The 12,240-nt window shown below is 38.7% G+C and overlaps 1 protein-coding gene across 5 annotated transcripts in view; it reads right to left on the bottom strand.

The window, feature by feature from the left end:
- Positions 1 to 1,387: 1,387 nt before the first annotated feature.
- EPHA6 (EPH receptor A6) overlaps positions 1,388 to 12,240 on the bottom strand; it is a 363,966-nt gene continuing 353,113 nt past the window's right edge. For 4 of the 5 annotated variants that reach the window (XM_033085021.1, XM_033085038.1, XM_033085032.1 and 1 more), the window contains one exon: positions 1,388 to 10,805. In XM_033085021.1, coding sequence (XP_032940912.1) covers positions 10,691 to 10,805 — 115 coding nt within the window. In that variant the 3' untranslated portion in view covers positions 1,388 to 10,690. The remainder of the gene's footprint in view (positions 10,806 to 12,240) is intronic. The other variant, XR_004420696.1, reaches the window with a different exon arrangement.

Genomic DNA, 12,240 nt, shown 5'->3' with positions numbered 1-12,240 from the left:
CCGAAGAAACCGAAGCCCCGCCCCTCCTCTCCCCGTCCCACCAATCCCGTGCCGCCCTGCCTCTTCCGGCCAATCGCGGGGCGGCTGTGGGGCGGGGCCAGCCTGAGGCCACGCCCCCCGAGCGCAGCGGGGCTGAGGGGCCGGGTTGGGCTGGGGGGAGTTTTTCCTTCGTTCCGCGTGTGCAGCGCCTCTGGAATTGCTTCTTTGAGCCCCTCTTTGTTGAGGGTGCCTGGATAAATCCTCGTGAGGGTCGCGATTAACACAAAGAAACCGCTAAGAACGGGCACCCGAGGTGGGGACAGCACCGTTCCGAAGCGGGCGCTGTGGCGGAGTAGGGAAAAATCTCAAATCCACTCAAACCCACGCGTCACTGACTGGGGCAGCAGCAGGGATTTGGGAGGAAGGCAGCCTGGCTGCAAAAACACTTCGGATTTTATTAATTTATTTATTTTTTTCTCTGCATCGTCCCGTCAGAGCAGTTGGAGGTGTGCCGTATTTCCTGTATCAGGAGGGTGTTTCTGTTTGGAATCAGTGCACACACGAGGAGTAGTTCTGAATTCAGGGAAGAACGCTGAATGGCAAAGGCATTTCTGTAATAACCGGATCGGAAATGAAATATTCATTCTTCATTATGTACACTGTGTTAAACCTGACAGTCCCTGGTGAGAATGCTTTTCCCATGAAAAATAAGCAGGATGTAATGGACTGTGGGCATCTGACACTCATTTCCCATTACTCTGCAGCTACTTCTGTTCACTCTTGCATTGCATGCGTATGATTTTATGCAATGAAAGGCTCATTATAACCTTAAGCTTTTTGAGGTAGGGTCTGCTTATTGTAAATGGCGTGCACTGCTTTGTGAATTGTCCTGCGTTGCCCTGGCATTATTTACATAATATCATCAGTTTTAAAATGCTTTTGTGAGTGAAAGCTTTGACAAACACTAAAGAAGGAGTTGCATGGCTCAGTGAATCACCATGAGGAGGGTGAACAGTACTGCAGAATCTCAATAGCGCATTAAAAGCCATTTAAAATTCAGATTCTCAGTGTTTCCCAAGAAGGAGAGAGCACGGCTGTTTGCAGCTTTTAATGTGCACATTAAAATGTGCTGAGTTTTTTTTTTCCCCTGGTGTTGTGCGTGCCTTTGGAGCATAAATGCTCAGTGGTAAGCACAGCAGAGCATTTTTTAGCTGAAGAAAACAACACCACCCCAAAGCATCTCAAGTGTTGGAGAATATTGCTGGTCCATATTTATTAGTACACCACGTTGTGTTAAGCAGCTGAGTTTTTTTGTTTTTTTTGTTTTTGCATGGTCATGTATGACAGGCTTCACTGTGGGTCATTGTATTAGTAACTTAAGGCCAAACAAACACCATTAACTCAAAAATAACCACCAGTACTGTAACTTTTATTTGCTAATAAATATCTTAATAAACAGGCTTACCCCATCTGTAAGACCTGATAATGCCTCTTAGGAAATCATAGAAAAATAAAATACAATAATAATCAATAACTTGTACTTTGTACAAAAATCTCATTATGTTGCTCAGCAGGTAGTTTTGCCAAACCCCATATTCTTTCTGCAAAGAGATGGCATATGTGATGCAATTCACCTTAAAAACACTCTAATGTTGAGAGCTGAGCATTCTATTACACTATTAACTTGTAGGCATGCCAGCACATGAAAATTTACATGAAACATCATAGTATCATAGGAATAGGATCATAATAATAAAGAAAATAAGGTAACACCACTTTTCAGTAAATAATAACAACTTCACGTCTCATGTAAATTCCCCTTGGGACTGCAAATCAGTTAGGTAAGCTTTTCATTCCATGGATATTCCTACAGTACTGTTAAAAACAGGCAAAAAGAAAATGCAGTGGGACGTGTATGGGAGATACATTAGGTGAAGAAAACTAATTTTGAGGAGTGAGGCAGTCCCAGGGGGAAGCACTGACACTGGCTGAGCAATGTTCAGTCTCCCAGAAGGAGCCACAGGAGCTCATTCCATTTCCAGTGCCACAGGAGCTCAGAGTGATGGAGGTGGAACCAGAGCCTCTGGCACTGCAGCACCAGGGCAGCTCTCTGGGAGGGGACTGAGCTACAGGTAGTTGTCATTATTCAAACATAGCTTGGTCAAAGAAGCAATGGCAAAACAAATCTTAGCAAGGGTCTTTAAAGAAAAGGTGGGTTTCAGACTACTCGTAAGGATATGAGATCTGTGCTGAGGCCATGGTTTGATTTTGCAAAATATATTGTGAGTATTATGATTATACCATTGCTTTTGAAGCCATCTACCTCTGAAGTTTTGACATGGCTGCTTAAATATATAATCTAAAGTGTCTGTCATCAAATATTTATTCATATATACACATACATTGATACATTTTATGGCTATGCTAGAACAGCAAACTATGAAGAGCAGTCATATTTAGTTTTGTACAATCTAATTTCACAGAAGAGACAGAGATTAAAACCCCTTTTAATTCAGATACATTTAAAACCAACACACAGAAATAGATAGAGGCTATCCTGAGAAAACATACCAACCACGTTATCTTCCAAAAGTAAATCAAAGCTAATGTTTGGAAGGTAGTAAAATATTATTTTTGTATTTTTTTTTCTGAAAGTCAAAGTGGTTTGTTTTTTTAAAAAAAGTGATGACAAAATTAAAACTGTTAATTCCAACTAGATCAGTGAATGTTGCTTTGCTAGAAAATAAGCTATTGCCTTTCAGTAAACAGGGTTTCACATGATCTTTTTTAAGGATTCTTTTTTCTTGCTAAACTGCAGGCGCAATCCTGAGAAGTGCAGAGAAGTTCCCGAAGTCAGTAGGATTTATGCCACACCAGAGAAGAATGAGCCCTTTTTGTGTCTCTGGGTTTTCAGTCACGGCAGTGCTGTGTGTCATGTAACTGATACAACCAGAGAATGTTGATATTGGCCTCAACAGAAGCAGATGGAAGGCTCCAGGTAAGAGCAACAAACACTGAATCCCGTCACCAGACTTAACAAACAAACAAACAAACAAACAAACAAACAAACTGCTTTTCCCACTTTCTGTGTGAAACAGACCTCTCAACCTTACTTAGAAGAGTTGGGAGCAGAAATTGCTGCAGAAGAAATGGTAGCAAAAATGCTACATTGCCAATTCAAAGCTCACTGTTTCTTGGGAGAGGCGGATAGAGAATCCTGGCCATTAAGCTGTAAAATGCTTACAAGTTTCCTTATTAGGAACCTTGGAGTGGGATGGTTTTCTTCAGATAGGAAATTAGTGAAAGAATCCAATAAATGGAACCACTAAGAGGGCATTTGTTATTTTATTTGCTGAAAACTTAGACTGCAGTGCACCAGGAGTATGAAGCAGCTTGTTCAAAGAGGCAAATCATTAGCCAGAACTTGTATTATGAGAGAGAGATCATATTGTATCCTGATTTATGTTTAGGAAAGAAGAACGATAAAACCTGTTTGTTTTGTAGATTTTTTTTGTTTGCTGGGGATGGTAGTTTCATCCTGAATTTAAATCCAGAAATTTGGGAAATTATCTGGGGAAAAAAATCCCACAAACCCAGACCATTTCTGCTAAATACCCTATTAATATGTAGGTCATTTAGGTTACTAATTCCAAAGTCAGAGCTGACTGCCCATTCCAGAGAAAACAAGAAACACTGCAGCACCCAAATTCTTTACCTTGCATTTTACCTTTTCTATGCTGAAGGTAACCACAGCCTGCTTGATGACATTCCTGAGGTAGCAGCCTTGTCTTTTAGGCTCAGTGCACTCTCTTCTCCTCATTAAATGAGGCCATCTGTTCCAGGAAAATCTGTAGAAACCTTTGATTCAAAACCTGTTCCACTCACTTGACCTCTTCTTGTGGATACAACTGATTTTGGATCATGCCCTGAGGGACCAGGTCCTAGGAATTACTCCATCAAGATGTTCATTCAAATCATTCAGCAGGATTTGGAAATAGCAGGTGGTATAGAGCAGAACTTGCCCAAGACAAAAATGGAACTTCCCAAATTGACAATTAATGACTAAAATAATCTACAGATCTGGAACATTGGCTGCATTTTGTCTTTTTCAGCTAATCCTATTTTACACAAGGAGACTGTGATGGTAGTCATACAGCTCAGAGCACTCAGCTTCTCAAGGAAAAAAGAAATCCTATTATACTTTTCCTTTTTCATCTTAATAATTTTCAGTTAAAGACCAGTCTGAATAAGAGAAAACTAAAAACTTCGTTTCTAAGCTAATATTAACTGGAGACTTCTACATTTTATTATTTATTTAGGTTCCTCTCAAGAAAGTCAGTTTGTAGCTGTAAGAACAATTAATCATTCAGAATTATGTCTGCTGGACTTTCCAATATAAATTATGACAACTGTACTTGTTCTTTTGTCCTGGGCTGGATCCTGAAAGCTCAGAAAATGTATTTTATTTTCTTCTTATCACTCAGAGCATTATGTGGTGATGATACTATGAAAAAAGTCCCCAGACTGTTTTTTGGGCACTTTTTCATCCTCCACAACCAGAAATGAATATTTGGGTTCCAAAGCAGATTTCTCCCAAACCTGATTTTCCAGATTCTGATTCAAGGTTACTTTCTCCGGAGTCCCTTGACATTCCATAGTTCAGAATGCAGAGATCTGGATTTCTCTTTGATTTGTGGGTTTTCAGTCTCAGAGTTTTGGCTTACCAACCACTCAATATATATGCTGCTGCTAAACAGTTCTTCATTGAATTGTCAGAAATGAGAAGTGTTAGTATAACAGGGAAAAATATGTTATGCTGTCTTACAGATATTTTATAGGGATTTTGATTTTTGATTATGCCTAACTCTAGTCTGGTATAAAGTCCCATTTCAAATCAACCTTTTTATATTAATTAAGCTGCACAAACTCAGAAATGTTTACAGATTCAGGAGTTTCTGAGGTGGCACTGAGATGGGTGCAGAACTAGCCAAAGTTCTCAAATAGATACAGGTAAAATTTTTGGACGGGAACAAAGTAGAACAGATGTGAAAACTTTAAATTACTTTGAGACTGATCTTTTAAATAGTATTGTTCCCCCATAGCTACACTATCAAAATTTGCATTTTTTATTCCAGCTTAATTATTCTGGTATGAAAATATCAGATAATATGCTAAACCTTTCTGGAAGAGATAGGTACTTGGGAAATCTCTTGCAGGAAAAGAAAGTAAGATATACTCATACAGAATATTTAAAGAAATGTACACACAAATAGATTTCACTGAACTGGTGTTACATTATTTCACATATAAAATATGGAAATATACTTTAATCCATTTTTTACCCTTAGGTATTTCATCAATCATTGCTGTTGGTTTTCCCTTCTAAAATTCAGCATATCTTTTTATTCTGTATGTTGGCATATCCTTACTCATATTCTCTTGAAAACTTCCCTCATTTTAACCTCCTAGGTGTCTATAAATGGCCATTTAAAAAGAAAATAATCTATATGCTCTGTAAACATCTTTGGTGATTTTAGAAGAGGAACTAAAAACTCTTTATCTTCCTAGTTCTGCTGTCTCATGAGCACCTTGCTTCCCCTTTGGGATCACTAATTTCTACAGTAATTAGCTGAATGGAAGGAGTTGGGTGAGGTGGCAGCAGAAGGGTGAGCAGGCAGTTTGAAAATGTTTTTTCTACCAGGGGCGGAAAAAAGAGAGGCTGTTCATTTCCAGCTAACAATCCAAGGAATTTTGGGAAGAGCTATACAGACACAGTGCATGCCACTAAAAATTTTAAAAGCCAATGGAGCAAATAAACTCCATTAGTGTTGTTTGTAATAGGTAATGAATTCTGTAGGTTTAAAAAATGTGATATTATGATATACATTCTATTTAAAATTCTTTATGTACATATAGACAAATATTTTATAACCACATGTTCACCATATCCTGGTCCATAATCTGAGGAATTATATACAACACTCATGGATGAGCAGTGTGCACTACTAAGTATAGGATGTGATGGTAGAACATTTTGTCAGCTGTAGGTACCTGGCACTGTCTTTTGCAACTTCTGGGTTTTTATTAGGTCTCCTTGGCACAGTATGGACAGTTCTTCCCTTTTTACCTTATTGTAGGTTTTAGGGTGGGTTTTTTTTTTTTTTTCCCTTTTCAGAGCTGATTCATTTGTCTCCTCAGGAGATTTCAAGGTCATGTCCTACTAAGAGTTAGCCCAGCCCAGCATATCTTTCCCTCACCTCAAAAATAATTATAGTACTATTATAAAAAAGGAATTATCTTTGCCATTTATTCAGGAAAGATTCATTACAATTCATGGATAAGGGTATTCTAGAAGAAAACTGTTTAACAGAATACAGAGTTCTTCAACCATATGCAAATGCCACTAGTTTCTCTACTTTTAGTACTTTTCCTGGAAGATGCAATGGAAGACAGACTTTTTATTATGATTATCTAAACAACTGGATTAGAGGCAAGTCCTGCTTTCCACTCTCTGAAGGAATATTCCAAGACAGAGTGAGCCCATGGCAGGGTAGTTACAGATACCCTGTGTTTGTAAGAGAATTCTGAGCTGCCAGAATGTGTCCCATAGAACCATTCCATCAGCTGAGGTAAAACAGTTCAATAAATGCTGCAGTTTACAACAGGGCCAGCTGGAAATGAGGAACTGCTCTTCAACACAAGGTCAAGAATGTTCTGTGCTGCTTTACCTTGGTGGCTGATGTGGTCCCATGGGGTCATTCTGACATGGAAATTGCTGTGGGTAATGCAGTCTCACTAGGCACCTCCACAGTCCCAGCTATTCCTCATGGTAAATCTCAGCTCATTCTGGATAAAGGGGGTCTCTTTGTTACTTATGACCCAGCTTTGGATCCTGTAGGAATCTGCATTGAAAAAAGAAAATTAATGAAGCCGTGTGTTAGGCTCATCATAGAAAAATAGCAAATGAATGGTCAGTATTAAGTGATGTAAAAATCCAAGTACTGCAGTCTATGAGTTCTGTGTCAGAATAATCCAAGTAATACCTAATACAATGCTGGGCACAGAATGTTTGGCCAGAACAACTAATTAATTTGAATTTATTGTTGAGTGCACTATTTGCAAATAAAGGATTGCTTTATGCTGTCTGATGTCCTGAAGCATGGCATGTTTCTAAGCTTTTATTGGACAGACACTGGACTTCAGGTCACAGGAAACAAAAAGGGTAAATTTTGTTCAAGAAGTTTAAATGACGTGGCTCAATTCTCTTTCTTTCACCTCATGGCATCCTGTTGTTTCTCAGTAATTCCAATGTGCAAACACCTCAGGAGTAAATTCTAAACCCTCTGCTGTGCCTTGTTCATTTTTAACACCATGAACAAGACCCTTTCTGTTTCACAGGTTCAGCAAAATGACTGGATACAATTAAGGCATGAGACTCATCTGACCAAGCACAGATGCCTCAATCAGCTGTCACTGAATGCAGAGAAACAGGTAGGAATTATTTCTTTACGACATCCACATTATAGTATCTTTTTTTTGTTGCTTGCATATCGCACACACTTTATTTTGTGAACTTTCAATGGGTACTTTTAGTCATAAAGCTCTGTAATGTGGGCCAGTTCTCAAAAACAGCATATTAAATTTGCTTAAATTTGTCAAATTTAAACTCCAGTTGCACACTGCAATATGCAGGATAATTAGAGCTAATTTTCTCCTGAAGAAAGGATTTCCTGTAACAAAGAAAGTTACTCTAATTTCACATATACATTTGTGGCCTGTACAGAATTAAGCGCACGTTTGAAAAATAACACCTGTTAGGGTTGTTTATTGTTTTGTTTTTAAATTAAAAAATATGAAAAAATCCCCAAACTAAAGCAAGAATAGACTGGGAATCCGCACAAGAACAAATAAAGTATTTCCAAAAATTATGAAAATGTAAATTTCATCAAGATAACTATTAGAAAAGTGACATACTGCACCACAACAACAACAGAAAAACAAGCTGTATAAATCCACAAAATCCTGGATTTACAGTGTTATTAACAAATGTGCTCACTCAAAGAATCCCTTGTTCTTTCCTCTCTGGTTACCCAAACTCTTGTTTATATAAAAAATATATCTGATTAATAAATGTTTTTACTTTTGTTATATTTTTTTCTATTGAAAAAATATTTTCAGTAGTGCGATAAATTTAGAAATTAATTTCCATGAAATATATCCAGGTTGTGTGCATGTAACAACGTGAATTCTGCATCCTTACTACCAGGAACAAAAAAAAGATTGGCAAAAGACAATCTGCAAATGCACATACATGGTTTGGGTCAGCTATGAATGATTTAAACCCCATTAACAAATAATAGACTCATACCTCCTCAGTAATGGATTTAATTGTGAGAAGGGCTCATTCCACAGATGTCCTGTTGTTGGCCATTGAAGCAATGATAGGCAAAATGGATAATAAAATGATGAAGCAAAATCCACTTTCAAATTACTCTGTGGTGTGTTAGTATTTTTAGAAAGGCTTCAGGTAAGTATGGTTTTCTTTCTGTGAGAGCACCTCTACCAAAAAATTATCCAGATGTGGAATTCAGGCAGAATTTTTCAAGTGACAGTCAAAGAAAAGAACAAATGTGTTTTTCCCCACTGAAAGGCTGTGATCCTGCAAAACTCACATCCTTGTGCCAGACTGATGAGTTCAGTGGGAATACTTCTGCTGACAAAATTACATTTGGAGCTACAATAGGACTGAAGCTGCCCTTCTTCAAATAAGGTCATCAAATTGGCATTGTAGAACATCAGTGACTCCTGATCTTTAGAAAACTTGCTCCTCAGTTACATCTGCCTCTTTTTCTTAATGAAAGAAGGAAAAATTTACTTAGTGCATTACTGTTATCTCACCTAAATGAATGCAGTTATTCCAACATAAATTGACAACAGTGAATCAGGCCTCGTGTCTTACTCTGTGATCTCGTTGGAAGCATAATCTTTCTGAGTTGCTTTCTGATTTTCATTCTTTGTCACTAATATACAATGACAGCCTTTCCCAAGACTTAGGGAATACCTTGTGATTTACAAGCTGTAAATGAAGCAATAAATAGCATTATGATTACACAAAGTAGTTAGTTCCTTTTGATATACACACAGATTATACTAATTACCCAAATGCACGTTTGAACAGAAGAGCTGTAATGCTTGAGTATATTGGAATGCCATGGAACTCAAAAATTCCCTCCAAACGACACAGGGGTGAAGAGAAGCGTCTACACAGGGTCACATGTGACATGCATTGTAGATCTGCGGTCCTGCCCCTGCTCCCAGGAGTGCATATCCCATGCAAAAGCTTGGAAACGTAGCCCAGCACGTCTGTGTCAGTTGTCTGAATGAAACATGGAAGCTGGAAGTCTTAGAGAGGTACAAATATTATGTTAGGCCTTTGCTGACGTTTTCTTGCATGTAAATATGGCTATTGAAGGGTTCTAAAGGTAATACCTCGGATGTCCTTTAGAGAGCTGTTGTAAACGAAGATCTGGCCTGGAATGACCAGAGCTCCATTTCAGCAGAGTTAGAAGTAGACTCAAGGCAACATGTTAGCACACTGCTGTCCTGCATCTCCTTTTCTGCCTGTGTGTAAGGTCACTGCATCCTGCAGCCTGCAACTTCCAGCAGCAGCGGGGCCGTACCGCTGCCCTCGGCTGGAGGAGGATACGGCCAGCCTGCTCCCACGGGAATGATCCCATCAGCCCACCCACGGCTGGCCCTCTGAGCTCTGCTGCTGCTGCTGGATGTGATTCCCTATCCAACAGCAGAGACCTGGGGTGTTTGGAAAAAAGCTTTGCTGAAATCTGTGTGCCCACAACAGAGCTGATAACTGTGTTTTACATGTGGTCATGGCAACGCTACAACCAGTTTTCCTGTAGTAGAAGCAAAAGCTGAATATTACATTTAAAAAAACCACAAAACAAAAAGGGTTGTAGGGTGTTGAGGAATCCCAAGGATAAAAGTTTTACATCCTAATCTAAAATTTAAAGCATAAAAAGTGTCGAGTGCTAAGTAATTGAAAATTAAGAACCTTCCTCAAGATTTCAGATTATTCTCACTATGCTTCCAATTATTCACACAATGAAAACTCGCTACATAAAATCATCAGTCATTTCTGCAAACAATACTAATGTTTTGAGGCACCAGCTTACCAGCATTCAAACTATTAGAAAGTAATATAATGATAGGACACATATATTTGCATTTAATTAAGAAATAAAATAAATATTTTGAACTTCTTTTTGATTGCACATTTGGTGTTGGAAGTTACATGGTCACAGAACATGAAAGAAGTCAAATACTTTTTGATCTACCAGCAAATTCTAAATACATCGATAAAGAAGCCACACCAGGCCAAATAGATTACTACTTTCAAGTAAGTCCATGAAAGTTTCCCAAATACTGTTATACAAAGTTACACATCCATGCTGAGTTATTCATCAATGTGTAGCAAGAGTCTTGCAGTAGGCCAGGATTTTATCGGCAGAGAACTGGTGGAGGAGCTGTGCAGTGTGATTAAAAATTCTGGTTTGGAAGCATTAACATAGAAGTATTTGTGTAGTCTGAACTGGAGACTGCAGTTCTTGAAGTTGGGAAGAGCAGGAGGGAAGGATGAGAATATTTTTCCATTTTAGAAATGCTGAGGCACAAAACACAGTTGCTTCTATTACTTTCATACATGAAATCCTTTCTCCTGTATGTGCATCATGTGTAACCGCAAAGTCTGTAAACTGCTGACTATTCGTCTCTGGTGTCCAATGAGTGCAACTCCAATTCTTCTAATGTCACTGCAAGATAAAAAGTTTCATCTTGGATGCAAATATAATAAAGCTTCTGGTGCACGAAAGAATATAATTATATGGTGACTTTTTCTCCAGGACATTTTACCTTCCTGGGCATAGCATATAAAGAAAGCTGCCAATGTTCAGTTTTTCTGCATCTGTCAATTTTAGTTTTTTTAAAAACAGTCATTTAAGAGAAATAATAAAATAAAAATGTATTTAGAGCACTAGGGCTTTTTGATACTTGTGATACTAATGGTCAATTCATCTTTCCAACTCTCAAGGACTAATCAGAGAGCTAAGTTTCATAGTCCATTTTTAGTAATGTGATTGTAGCAACTGTTTCCCACTCATACTTGAAAAGGATTGGCACTTATACACTCAGTCTTGCAGTTCTGAGGCAAAAAAAGACAGAGGTTGTGCTTCCAATGATTTGGGGAATGGTAGTGAGGTAATGAGAGGTGGTCTAAAGATCAAATTAGCAGTGACTCTTCCAGACTGACCCTGATTTCACTCCCAGTTTCCCTTCATCTCAGAGTGCACCTCATCCCTGCACCTCAGAGTGGGTAGCTCTTGCTCACTGGCAGGGCTTGACTCTGGCAGGAATGAAGTCAACAGCCACCAGAGTTCAGCACAATCTACCAACTTAGTTTTTGTATAAACATCCCCAGCTGCAGGATCTGAGAAAGATCACAGAAGTGCTGAGACAGGAAGCTTCAGATATGCCAGATTTGTCAATTGTGCAAATCTCACACTGGGACATACATAGATACTGCCTGTTTATCCTCAAAAACTGCAAAACTGTATGATGGTACAACCAGTAAAGGAGCTTATGGGATAAGGCATGGCCTTCCTGAGTTTCAGATGTGCAGTTCCAGATATCTGCCTCTGTATCCTCTGAGGAACCACTGGAAAGCTTGCAAATGTTATGTGGTGCTTAGGCTCTTGGGGCATGATACACAACACTTGAGGTCAGCAAAAATACTGAGCATCTGAGAAGCTAAAAGGAGTCAGTGTAAGGAATAAAGCTTCACAGTGGAGAGTGGTCTTCGAAATTCAAGACTGATGCTTAGCATTTATCAAGCAAGGCCTGATAAGCACAGAAAGAAGCCAGCAGGTCTTGTGTAACACTAATTATTTGAAGAGGGAGGGAACCTTTCAAAAAGCTGAAATGGTATCTGAAGAAACTAGAAAGGATGATAACCTTAGACTAGCTGTAAGAGCACAGTAAGGCAGACTCAAAAGGAACTTGAGGAACAAACAGAAAAAAAACCTCCAACAAAAAAAATAGAAAAAGTAAAACATATAATAAATATTTTTGCAAACTCACTGGGTACTAGAAACCTGCCATAAAATGTGTAGAGTCTAATGATGATTTGGGCATAAAAAAGCACTGAAAAAGTGGCCATTGTTGTAAGACTTAACCGTTTGAGCTGACATT

The sequence above is a fragment of the Catharus ustulatus genome, chromosome 2 (assembly GCF_009819885.2).
Source record: "Catharus ustulatus isolate bCatUst1 chromosome 2, bCatUst1.pri.v2, whole genome shotgun sequence".
Classification (NCBI taxonomy): Eukaryota; Metazoa; Chordata; class Aves; order Passeriformes; family Turdidae; genus Catharus; species Catharus ustulatus.
This window is presented reverse-complemented; position numbering and strand designations above follow the sequence as displayed.